Source organism: Bubalus bubalis, chromosome 7 (genome assembly GCF_019923935.1).
Source record: "Bubalus bubalis isolate 160015118507 breed Murrah chromosome 7, NDDB_SH_1, whole genome shotgun sequence".
Classification (NCBI taxonomy): Eukaryota; Metazoa; Chordata; class Mammalia; order Artiodactyla; family Bovidae; genus Bubalus; species Bubalus bubalis.
In genome coordinates this window covers 111,314,504-111,327,091 of record NC_059163.1, presented here as the reverse complement: position 1 = coordinate 111,327,091, position 12,588 = coordinate 111,314,504, and the positions used below count along the sequence as shown (strand labels likewise).

Sequence of the window (12,588 nt, the reverse complement as noted above, 5' to 3'; positions counted from 1 at the left end):
AAAAAAAAAATCTTAGATGATAAGCAATGGAATCAGTAAGTAAGCAAAAGATGCAAAAAAGCAAAAAAGATGCAAACAGACACTTCACCAAAGAGGAGACAGAGATCAGCACTAATAAAAGCACTTGAAAATTTTCCCATCATTAATCATTGTTGTTTAGTTGCTCAGTCCTGTCCAACTCTTTTGTGATCCCCATGGACTCCAACCTACCAGGCTCCTCTGTCCATGGGATTTCCCAGGTAAGAATATTGGAGGGGATTGCAATTTCCTTCTCCAGGGGATCTTCCCAATCAAGGGATGGAGCTGGTGTCTCCTGAAATGGCAGCCGGCTTCTCTACCACTGAGCCACCAGGGAAGTTTTAATGGAAATGAAAACTGCAGTAAGATGGTATTTTAGACTACCGCAACTGCTAACATTAAGAAGACTGACAGTACTAAATGTTGGGAAGAATGCAGAGGGACTAGACCTCTCAAATGGCTGGAGGTAATGCTAAACGGTATAGCATTTTAGAAAAGTATGGTAGTTTCTTGAAACGATACTCATGTACTTGCCATATGACACAGCAACTTCATTTTTAGTTACTTATTCCAAAGAAATGAAAACACGTATCCACATTTATTCAAAGCCTTGTTCACAGTATTCACAGCACTTCTATTCATCGGAGCCGCAAGCCAGAAAGGACTAAAATGCCTGCCTATAGGTAAATGGATCAAGAAATTTGTAGTGTATCCATATAATAGACTACCATTCAACAATAACAGAGAGAACTACTGATGAAACACTACAGGCTGAATCTTAAAACTTTATGCTAAGTGAAAAAAGTCAGACGAAAGACTGCACGAATCTGATTCCATTCGTAAGAAACTCTAGAAAAAGCAAAACTATATCGACAGCAGTGGCTGCAGGCACCGTCGTGTGGGCCGTGGGATGGGCTAGCTCTCTTCAGCTTTACCATGATGCTGTGGCTAAGCCTGGAGCAGAGTGCTTAGCAAACTTCAGCTTTCCTCGTCACAGTAGTTTCTGGAAATTCTGCAAGTCCGCCGGTGCCAAGGCTCCTCCTAGTGGAATTTGCAGTACTTCTTCGAAGGCCACCTGGTCCAGTTCAGGTGGCCACTGCCTGCCTGAGGACATCTTCTCAGCCCCGCCTCCCACCTCTTCACAGCCTTGTTTACTCTGGCCACCGTCCAAGCCAGTCTTAAAATCATGGAGTTTCCCTTTCTCTTTTCGATTCCGCTCCCTTAAAAAAACAACAACAATCAGTTTCGTTTCTCTCAGAAACTGCCGGCTCCGCCCCCAAACAGCACGTCGGGACCCAGCGTTTGGGCGGGGTAGGGAGCCTGCGGCTCCTAGACGTCGGTTTGCGTTCCGCTCGCTGCGCCTCCACACCACGACGCCCGGGGGCAGTGGGCGCCTTCAGGCCCTGGCAGCCTCTTTTCCTCGCCTCAGCTCGGTCTCCTTCGAAGGTTCGGACAGCTGAGACACGGCTGAGGAGCTCGGAAAATTGGTGATGGAGGGGAGGCCACGGAGGAGGTCGCGGGGCGGCGCACGCCCGGTACCCGGGCGGGTCCCCGAGTCCCGACCCCCCGCGGCCCGGCCCTCCGCGACAGCGCCCGCGGTGTCTTGGGGAGCGATGCTCTGGCTCTTCCCCAGCGCCGCCGGGCTCCGCAGCGCGCTATCCAAGAGGCCCGAGGCCACACGCCAGATGTGCTGCACGCGCCGGCGCCTGGCGGTGCTGGAGCGCGGCGGGGCGGGCGTCGAAGTCCACCAGCTGCCGGCGGGGAGCGACGGCGCCAGGAAGCCGAGTGAGTGAGGCCGCGCCCGCCCTCTCGGCCATCCCCTCCGCGGACTGGGGGTGTGAGTGCGGTGGGCGTCCTGGCCGGGGCCCGCTCGGACGCTTCTCTCTAGAGCGGCCCGACTTGTGGGTGTGCGGTCCTTCTTTGACCGTGAGAGACTCAGAGGAGGGACCCGACGGCGCAGCGGCCCGCGCGGGCCGTGGAAGTGCGCCCGGCCGGGGGTGTTTTCGCGTTTGGCACCCCTGAGTTCTCCAGCCTTGTTCCTCGCGGGCGCGGAGTTGGGGCCGGACGGTGGCGAGAAACACAAGGTCCGCTCCGCCCGCCGCCTCATGGAGGGAGTCTCCCGGCAGCGTTTCGGCCAGTCTGCCTCTATCTTTGGTTTCTATTCAAAGTGTGTTTTTCACTTACGCCTTTTAGAACATACCGGCTCTGATTTTGTGAGTCTTTGGAGAACCTTGTTTGGGTTTTCTTGTTCTCACTGATAATGTCTTACGTGTGCAAGCAATTTAAAGAGGGCTTTCAGTTGCACTTTGGTAATTTCTGTAGAGATTTATTAGCTCTGGTGACCCTGACTCCGGATTTTACAGGTGGAGGGGGTTGTAAATGACCACACATTTAATTTTGAAAAGTTTGCCCATCTATTGCGTGAAGAAAATGATATTTTACTTTTGTTCGTTTTGCTTTTAACTTGAGGGAAGTCGAGAACCTTTTTTCTGTAGGTTATTTGAGGTTTTTGGGGGGTGTGTGAACTGCCAGTTCATTGACAGCTTTGCCTCGCTTAAAAAAAAAAAAAAGATGAGTTGTTTATCTTTTTCCTGTTTATTTGGAAGAGTTTTTGTGTATTGAGTAAGACTAGCCGTTTGTCGGTCAAATACGCAGTAAAATTTTACCCGACTTGCCGTTTGCTAATGTTATTTTATAGTTTACTACATCAGTCTTTTCATTTAAGGAGACTTAGGCATTTCGTGTTATGTTAGAAAGCTATTCTCAATCCGAATTTTTTTTAATGTGCTCATCTTTTTACTAATTTTAAGATTTTGCTTTTAAACCTAACATTTTAAATACACTTAGCAATTATTTTGACTTAAGGAGTGAGGTGGGGGGAATATGGATTGATTTATTTTTTTTCTCCAAAATGGCTAGCCGTGTCCCAGTACCTTTTTTTGAATAAACCCTCCTTTTTTTCAACTGATTTGAAATGCTGAGTCTCTAAAAAAGCTTTAGTCTATTGGGCCATTCTTTATTACCAGACTGGTTTGGTTCTCTTTAGAATTTGTATTATGAAGTGGTTTGTGCTTTGATCTTTCGCATAAATAGATTTATTTCATTAGAACTGAAAACTGAAACAAGGTCCCAACTCTACCTACTTTTTGTGAACAAATTAAATGAGATAAAAGTAAAGGGTTTAGTGGACAGTTTTAAATCTTTAACTTTGAGAAAGTGCTAAATATGCACTGACAGTACAATTTCTTTTAATAGCATCCTTTTAAAAAATTGTCCCCCAAACCCAATTCCTCATTTACTCTTAAAATGAAGTATGTTCTCCAAAAATTAAATTATAGTTTCTTACAGACTTTTTCATTTCTAGCACTTCAAATTTAGTTTCTCTCCTTGAACTTATTAAACAGGAATCTAAAAGCAAATATTTAGTTAGCTATTTTAATTGAAAAGATATATTCCATTTAAAACAGTATAAATCCATGCTTTCCCAAATTACAAAAAAAAATCTGTTGTCAAGACAGTAGTCGTTGCTATTTTGTCTGCTTGGTGCATTTGAATTTTCTTAAAAGAGACGTTCATGTTGAGTTGTGTAGTTGACATTTTTTTCCAGGTGTTTTAAGTGCATTATAATTAAGTGAATAATAGTAGTGGGTCACAGTGAGTGATGATAGTTCCTGTTGGATTTGCTCTGCAGAGTGCATTAAGTTAGGGAAAAAAATGAAGATACATTCCATGGACCAAGGAGAAGAGCACATGCTGGTTCTATCCTCAGATGGAAAACCATTTGAGTACAAGTATAGCATAGAACATGCAAGGTAGGAAAGTTTTTTTTTCTTTTTATTAAAAATGATGTAAATTTCACTCAAAAAGCATCATAATTTTTGTAGGAAAATGTTACTTTATACAATCCTTGCTTTATATGGTGGTATCTTAAGTAAATGACGAATTCTGAACTGACTAGTGAACTGTAAATCAATTTGTATCTCCCAGGGCATGTACCATGTTGATTTGGCACTTAAAGGAAATGATTGGTTAGTCCACGTATCCCCAAATTGGACTTACATACTAATAAACTCATTTAACCCCAAAGTAGTTTTCAACCCCGGAGAAAAGTGAATTATGGAATGATTTGTGAGACTTTTTCCTAGTAGATCTTGTGAATTAGAACTTATTTTCATCTTGTATTATTCCTGCATCATAAAATTATGGTTTGTAAAAGAGTCTTAGAATCATCCTACCACAATTTTAGAATGAACATTATTTTCCTTTTAAACCACTAATTAAAACATATTATTATTATAATAATTTTAGATGTGCTGAATGTGAAGTTAACTTTTTTGAGCTTCAATCCTAATTAAATACAGTTAATAATTCTTAACTGTTGTGACTTATTTGTGATCAATATAAAATATATTTCCTTTCATCAGGTTTCAGTGCATTTTACAAGAAAAAAATATAATTCAGATCACATGTGGAGATTATCATTCTCTTGCACTCTCAAAAGGTACTTTTCTAAATATTGTTTTTTCAAAGGGGGGTAAATCTATGTGTATATAGAACTAAGAGAATGTATGTGCTTCATTTGGTACCAGGACCGAAATATGGTTTTGAATGTGGTACGGTCTAGAACACTACTAAAAGAGATACAAAATCAGAATTCTTGGACCTGTAAAATCTTCCAGTTTTCATAATTACTTTTCCTACATTTTATTCTTTCAAATGAAAAAACTAAAGTAATTTGGTAATGAGTTTGATGTTCTTTCTTTAAGGGAAAAGAGCCTATTGATTGAAAGCGTATAGGAGCTCATAAGCAATGGAATTCTCTTCCCAAGGGATTTTGAGCAAGGGCAAGTTTTGTAGAGTGTCAGAAGCTTCAATATGGAAACAGGGCATGATTGACTGTGGTTGCATATCTGATCAAGGAAATAAGTATAGAGCCCAGAGTAAACTTGGTGTTTGGGGATTGGCTGACTGGATATACTGTGTTTCTGGTCAGGCTGAGCATTCAGAGTGTGAAAGTTCGGTTTGGTGACATGGCATCTGGGTGCCATCTTGGGCCTAGAGATTTATTTCAGCAGTTCTGTTTTCTATTTTTCAAATATGAAACAATGAAAATATTCTAAATAATTAAAATCGTTCTCTCTGGAAGCAAGACTAGGAATGGTCCAACCTTTTCCAGAACTTTCTTCTCTTTTCCTAGGGTTCTTCCAGCTCCCATGATAGAAGCTCAGAATCCCTTGGGTCTGCTTTTATGGCCAGTTTGCTGGCCTTTGACATGTTTTAACATTACCTTTTGAATTTGGGGATTCTCCTCAACCCTGTATTACTTAACATTTCTTATCAGATGCCATAATGGTAGGAAAGGGAAGTAGTGAATTTGAATTATTTCATGAAGCCACTTGACCTAATTAAGACAGGCAGGTGATAAGGAATAGTGGAATTCAGGATCAAGGAAATTTTTTACATACATAGGACAGATACAAACTTTTAGAATGAAAGCTGAAATTCAAGGGAAGTAAGTGATCATGTATTTGACTTATACTGAAGGCTCTGTTAAGGTTTAAGTGTTAATTTGTATTGGAAAAAGCTGGTTGTTTGACATCATCCATTTATGAACAACTCTTTCATTTTGAGTACATGTTCAGGTTGTGAAGATGAAACAGATACATGTGCCTTCAAGAAGCCTAGGATGTATGGATGTGGGGGGAAGGGATTGTTCAGGGTTTATTACTGGTAAGTCACAATACAATGTAGGAAGGATGAAAGTTGGGAAAGCAAGAAAGGGAACTACTCATCCTTCTCATTTTGGTATTTCCTGCTGACTGATAGGCACTTGGTAGTTAGGTTTGAAGGAAAATCTCTACCTCTCACCTGTTCTTGCATAGTATCTTGCAGAGTAGTACTCACTAAAATTTAAGTCTCTGATATATTTTTTCAGCCTCTATTAGGTACTGTCATCTCTGTTAGATAAGATCTAAGAACTTTTCTTTAAAAATATGTTCCAATATGTGTATTCACTTTGCTGTACAACTGAAACTGACACCACATTGTGAATCAACTATACTCCAATAAAATTTTTTAAAATAGATAAATAAAAATATGTTCCATATATTTAATTCATGGAAGAAGATGCTCACTCTTCATGATACTGTACTGCAGTTTCAAATGTATGTTTACATTATTTATTTAGCATCTTTGGGCACATGGAGAGGGAGAGAAAGAAAGGTAAAGTTTGGAGTTTTTAGTTTTCAAAAGTAGAGTATTTCTGTCTTTCATAGGCCCATCCTGTGAGTTTTTAAAAATAAGTATTTCTTGAATTTGATTATAATATATTCCAATAGCTTTATTCTTTGTCTGTTTGGGTCGCTGTAATAAAAATAGAGTAGGTGATTTAAACAGCAGAAATTTGAAGTCCAGTTCAGAGTTTTAGCAGATTTGGTATCTAGTGAGGGCCAGTCTTCTTACAAGTGAAAAGGACAAGAGAGCTCTCTGGGGACCCTTTTATAAGGGCATTAATCCCATTCATGAGCGCTCCCCCTATCATGATCTCATCCAATTTTAGTCACCACCCCAAAGGCCACTTCCTAATACTATCACACTGAAGGATAGGATTTCAGCATACGAGTTTTGGGCGAACACAGACATCCAGTTCTTAATACTACCCTTTGAGGTAGGAGATAAGGAACTGTAACTTTTACTGCTGAAGAGAAGTTTCTTCTAGTTTTTCTGACTGAGTCTTGAGATCTGAGCAGTCCTGTCAGTTTGAATGGACGAGATTGTAATGGTGTAGTATGGATAGAATATAATGTCCTAGGGTGATGTCTGCTGCATTTTAAACTTACTAAGACAGCATTTTCTCTGTTAATGTCAAGGTGGTGAGCTTTTTGCTTGGGGACAGAACTTAGATGGCCAGCTTGGAGTTGGAAGAATATTTGCCTCAACTTCTACACCGGAGATTGTGGAGAACCTCTCAGGAGTCCCCTTGGTTCAGATTTCTGCAGGAGAAGCCCACAGCATGGCCTTATCCATGTCCGGAAATGTTTACTCTTGGGGAAGAAATGATTGTGGACAGCTGGGCCTGGGCCACACCTACAGTATGGAAATATATTTTAAAATTTCATATTATAAACATATATTTGACATATAAGAGAAATGAATATAATTGGAATGTAATCTGAACCAAAAATGGTTCAGATTCCCGCTTTCATTAGCACTGATTTGCCTGGTTATCTTTCTGTGTTCAGTGTAGAAGCGGTCTAAACAACACACGCAGTGTGCAGGTCATGGCTGTAATTGAGATGAGTGTCTGGGTCAAGTGGGAAAAAGGGAAAGAGCATTGGACAAGAGATCGAAATATCTGGGCTGTGATTCCCACTTCCACATTAACTAATTTCGCCTACCCAAGTCACTTCATTTTTCTCCATGTCTCATTTTCTTTTTCTGTAAAATGATGAGTTCGGATGAAGTGACCTTTAAGGTACCTGTGGACTTTAAATATCTATTAATACAACATGGCAAAAGGATAGTAAAATTCTAGTTAGAAACACCTATTCTGATCTTATGCTTTAAGGTTTTAATTACATGTGTGTAGACACACATAAACATGTAATTCGCATTACTGAGCTACCTCCCCAAAGAAAAAGTCAATATTTCTGATGACCCCAAACCCCTTGTTAGAGATTTCAGGTGTGGCAAACTCCGATGCTTTATCAGCCGTGGTAATATACACATTCCGCCTAGGGTTACTGGTCAGATACTGCATTTCTGCCTCACATGTCCCCATGCTAGTTACTCAGGAGAACCCATAAGTCATTTCACAGGAGGAAAAGGAATAAAGGACTGCTGAACTTACTTTTGCTGAATCTCTTTGGGATAAGGAAGTAATCGTGATAGAGAGAAGAGGTAGTGTAAGGCAATTCTCTCCACTAGAGAATTTGAAAGAAAAATAAGAAGCTTTAGGTTCATTAGAAGGGTAATAATGCTAGACTGGAATTGGAAATACCAGATATGCTGCAACGAAAGCTAATCAAGTCAGGTTTAAAAAGAGAAGAAGGGGCTCTGGGAAGTGAAAGTGACACTTCACAGGTGAGTATCCCCAAGTGTGGCCCTTTGACCACCACCCCTGTTCCGGTTTCAGACCTAAATCTACCAGCATAGAGCCTTTCTTGTCAGAGTGTGTTGGGAGCTACTGTGATGGGCCTAGAGGAAGTAATCTGGGTGTTTTATCAGTAGCGTGGAACTGCATTATGAAATTCAATGTTTCCTTGTGGTTACTTGAACTCTTCTTTTCCTTGTGTAGATAAAAATTCTCCTTCCTGTATTGAAGCACTGGATGATCAGAAAGTTGAATTTATTGCTTGTGGTGGCTGTCACACTGCGCTGCTCACAAAGGTTAGTGTACCCTTGTCTCTTTGACTGCAGTTCCAGAAGAGCACTTTGTAGTGGAGAGAGCACTAGAACATGGAGATACGGGCAGCTGGTGTTTCCTGGGGAAGCAAGGTCACTGTTTCCCCATGCAGGACTGTCCTGATAATTGGGGGGCTTTGTTCTGATGGTGATTTTATTGATTTTTCACTGATGCCTTCACTGACACTTTACAGAAGTGAGTGTTACTTCTGTGTCATATTCTCTAATTTCTGATAAGAAATTCCCTTTCTTAGAGTGGACTGGTGTTTACTTTTGGTGATGGAAAGTACGGGCAACTTGGTCACAATTCAACAAAGAATGAGTTAAGACCCCGTTTGGTAACTGGGCTTTTTGGAAATAGAGTGACCCAGATAGCATGTGGACGGTAAGTTGTAAAGTATCAATAAAAATTGATAAGATAAATATAATAAATTTAGATAGGTAGTTTAATAAAATTTCAGTTTCTTTGAGTTAAAATTATCAAACATTTTCAGACAGGTGAAAATGCTTAATTCACACTGTTAGACAATCATAATCTTTATTTTAGTATACATATTTATTTTAATTGATTTTTTAAATGTGTAAATATACTTTCTGTTGGTCCTTCAGTGAAATACCTTTGTAAACATTCAAATGCACTTTATCTTTTAAAAAATTATTTATTTGGAAAAAATGAACAAACGAGTTAGAAAGGATTACTTATTGATATCCTCACTCTCTCTGTGTTAACCAAAGAAACTTTGTCACCACTTTGGATTTTTCATGACACACACTCCTCTGAGTAGCATGTGTTACAGGAGGAATCCTCACCTTAGACATGTCTTAATGCAAACCAGAGCAGCACCCCTACTAACACAGGCGAGTTTACTGGAAAGACACAAGGCTCACTGAAAGCTATTATACTGTTGGTCAATTTTAAGAGGAGGATACAAATTATCAATAGAGTTAAAGGAAGAGCTGCATAGGACAGAGTCTAAAAGAGGTCCAAATGAGGAGCTTCTGATGTCCACTCCCCTTGGAGGCATGGACAGTGTTACCTCCTCCCAGCCTGATACATGACTGTGAAGAATATTGTCAATCAGGGAAGTTCACCCAAGTCCAGACTTTCATTGCTTAATCATGATTGATTGAATTATTGCCCATGTGACTGAACTCAGACTCCAGCCTCTGTGTACGCAGAGGTTCAGCTTACCTATAGCTGGAGGGGCCTCTATGAGCCACTTTGATAAACTCTTAGGTGTGGTCAAGGGGCCTGCCATGAATAACAGAGACACTCCTATCACTTGGGAAATTCTAAGAGGTTAGACATCACCTCCTTAGAGGTGAGAATAAAGGCCAGAGCTCTGAGCAAGGCCAAATTCTTTCCTTATACATCTGTATAATAGGAGAGGTCATTAATCAGATTGGTAAGAAAATCAGCATAATTAAAGGTCTTTGGGAAGTAGAGTTGGAGCTCAGGATTACCTGATTCCATCTTCTAGGATGGGGAAGGGGAGGAGCTCAGAGATGGCTTCCAGGAGGTGGTGACTCAAGCCAAGGCCTAAAAAAGGAGTAGAATGCTAGAGGTGGTGCCTGTTCTGACCAAGGGAAATCCTTTGCCAGGATGCAGTATCATGGCTTTCAGTGGACTTTGGGGTTCCAAAATCACCTCAGCTACACATTAGTGATTTCTTAGTTTCCACATGGCTAATTTCATCCACTTGGAGTTTGTTTACTAGTTTCACTTACTGGGTAGCATAATTTCTATTCTGAAGTTTTACCAGATTGCTGCATATTCTGATCATTATGGAGAATTGAGAATTGACTGTATGTGCTTTTGTTTAATAGGCAGCACACACTTGCCTATGTTTCTGATACGGGAAAGGTCTTTTCTTTTGGTTCTGGAAAAGAAGGACAACTGGGAAATGGTAGGACACGTAATCAGCTGATACCACGTCCCATGAAATTGCCATCAGGTGAAGAACTCAAATCTGGTAAATTCTGTAGGAGCACAGGATTTGGCATAAATGCCTTTGTTGAAAACCTGATTTTCCTAAGTGTGTAATGTATCAAGAAAAATGTATGACTATGAATGGAGTTTTACTGATTTCATGTTTACTTGTAAATAACTTAACATACCATATCTAATTTATCAAGTCAGAATAGCCATTAGTTTTCTAAGCCCTTCAGGTTAAGTTTAATGTGAACTTAGAATGATAGAACATTAAAAAAAAAACAAACAAAACTATATGGGTTCAGAGGCCTATGCAGTCTCTGATTCCAGTCTTCAAGGGACCTATCATTTCCATGATGATTGGTTTTCTTACCTGACTAAACTGACTCCTAATCATAAAAAACCCTCAGAATGATGAGCAGCTGACATACACCAGGCAGTGTAACTGTACTTAACTTGCTTGTGTCTTCTTACCTGTCCTTAAGCAGCATCAGGAGATGTAAGCTTTCAGTCCCATCTTACTGGAGGGCACAGAGACTTGGAAAGTGAAGGGTTAGCCTGTAAGCAGTTTGGGCTGGACTTGAACTGTGTTTGCACTGTGTAACTTCAGAGGCTTAACTCTGAAAGGTTTCACTATAGAAGTGCCTTGGAGCACTTGGGTCACTTGTTTCTGAAAGCTTAGTGGTGACCTAAAGTACTAAAGTTCTCTCAGTTCTTCTGGGGAAATGAACGATAGGGTTATTTCCGTAAGCAGTTTGTATCTTGTATCTAATTTCTTATAACCACGTACATAGGCCTTTGAAGTACTGTTAACATTCTTCAGAGCCAGTAGTCACTGATTAAATCTTGAGTTGTAGAAATGGCTTTTTGTTTGTTTGTTTTTGGCTGCACCAGGTGACTTGTACGATCTTAGTTCCCTGACCCGGGATCGAACCCGTGCTCCCTGCAGTGGAAACATGGAGTCCTAATGACTGGACTTCCAGGGAAGTTCCTAGAATGTGGTTTTTAGTAATAGGTGCTAAATTAAACCAGGGAACAATTAACTAATCAAGTATTTGTTTGACTGTGTTGAATATATAAGCATTTATAGTAACCATGTATATTAAACTGATACCACGTTGTCAGCCTTCCGAATCACCTGTTTGCCAACTAGACTTCACCCTGAAGTAGATAGGTATTTTTGCTTTGTGAGTGGGAAGTGTACTGAGTCTTCGTCTGTCAGAAAGATAAAAGGACTCTGTTTAAGAAGGATCTAAAGTTACTTGAGTGTGTATGTTTGTATCACATGAGTTTTTAAGCTCTTATTTTTTGTAAATTCCTTTCAGAAAGCAGCACCTCAGTAAAGGAGTTAATAATGGTTGCTGGAGGGAATCAAAGCATTTTGATTTGGATGGAAAAAGAGGTAAAAAAAGATCTCTAGAAGTTTTTTTTTTTTTAATTGAAGTATAGTTGATTTATAATATTGTGCCAATCTTGGCTGTACAGCAGAATGACTTCAGTTTCACATGTATATACATTCTTTTACTATTCTTTTCCATGGTGGTTTATCCCAGGAGACTGGATACGGTTGCCTGTGTTATGCAGTAGGACCTTGTTTTTTATGCATGTTAATGTGATAGTTTGCATTTACAAACCCCAAATTCCCAGTCCACCCCTCTTTCTCTCTTGGCCTCCTCCTTAGCAACCACAAGTCTATTCTCTGTGTCTGTGAATCTGTTTCTCTTTTGTAGGTAGGTTCATTTTTGCCATATTTTAGATTTTACATATAAGTGGTATCATATGGTACTTTTCCTGACTTACTTCACTTAGTATGATAATCTCTAGTTGCCTTCCATGTTGCTACAAATGGCATGATTTTTGTTCTTTTTATGGCTGAGTGATATTCCATTGTATAAATGTGTCACATCTTCTTTATCCATTCTTCTGTTGGCAGACATTTAGGTGGTTTCCATGTTTGGCTATGGTGAATAATGCTCCTGTGACCATGGGGGTACATGTAGCTTTTTGAGTGGGATTGCTGTGTCATATAGTAATTCTATTTTTACTTTTCTGAGGGTCCTCCATTCTGTTTTCCATAGTGGCTGCACCAACTTACATTCCTACTAACAGTATAGGATGGTTCCCTTTTCTCCACATCATCTCCAGCATTTGTTATTTGTAGACTGTTTAATAATGACCATTCTTACCAGTGTGAAGTGGTACCTCATTGTAGTTTTGATTGGCGTTTCTCTAAT

General features: G+C 40.1%; 2 protein-coding genes across 9 annotated transcripts in view; one reads left to right on the top strand and one right to left on the bottom strand.

Annotated features, from left to right (window-relative positions):
• PYURF (PIGY upstream open reading frame) overlaps positions 1–12,588 on the bottom strand; it is a 90,993-nt gene that overhangs the window by 36,719 nt on the left and 41,686 nt on the right. The gene's annotated exons all lie outside the window — the stretch shown is intronic.
• HERC5 (HECT and RLD domain containing E3 ubiquitin protein ligase 5) overlaps positions 1,354–12,588 on the top strand; it is a 46,513-nt gene continuing 35,278 nt past the window's right edge. For 3 of the 5 annotated variants that reach the window (XM_025290425.3, XM_025290426.3, XM_006043253.4), the window contains exons 1-8: positions 1,355–1,803; positions 3,710–3,830; positions 4,443–4,519; positions 6,888–7,109; positions 8,315–8,406; positions 8,676–8,806; positions 10,249–10,394; positions 11,680–11,756. In XM_025290425.3, coding sequence (XP_025146210.2) covers positions 1,509–1,803; positions 3,710–3,830; positions 4,443–4,519; positions 6,888–7,109; positions 8,315–8,406; positions 8,676–8,806; positions 10,249–10,394; positions 11,680–11,756 — 1,161 coding nt within the window. In that variant the 5' untranslated portion in view covers positions 1,355–1,508. Of the gene's footprint in view, positions 1,804–3,709; positions 3,831–4,442; positions 4,520–6,887; positions 7,110–8,314; positions 8,407–8,675; positions 8,807–10,248; positions 10,395–11,679; positions 11,757–12,588 lie in introns of all 5 variants that reach the window. The other 2 variants (XM_025290427.3, XM_006043254.4) reach the window with 2 other exon arrangements.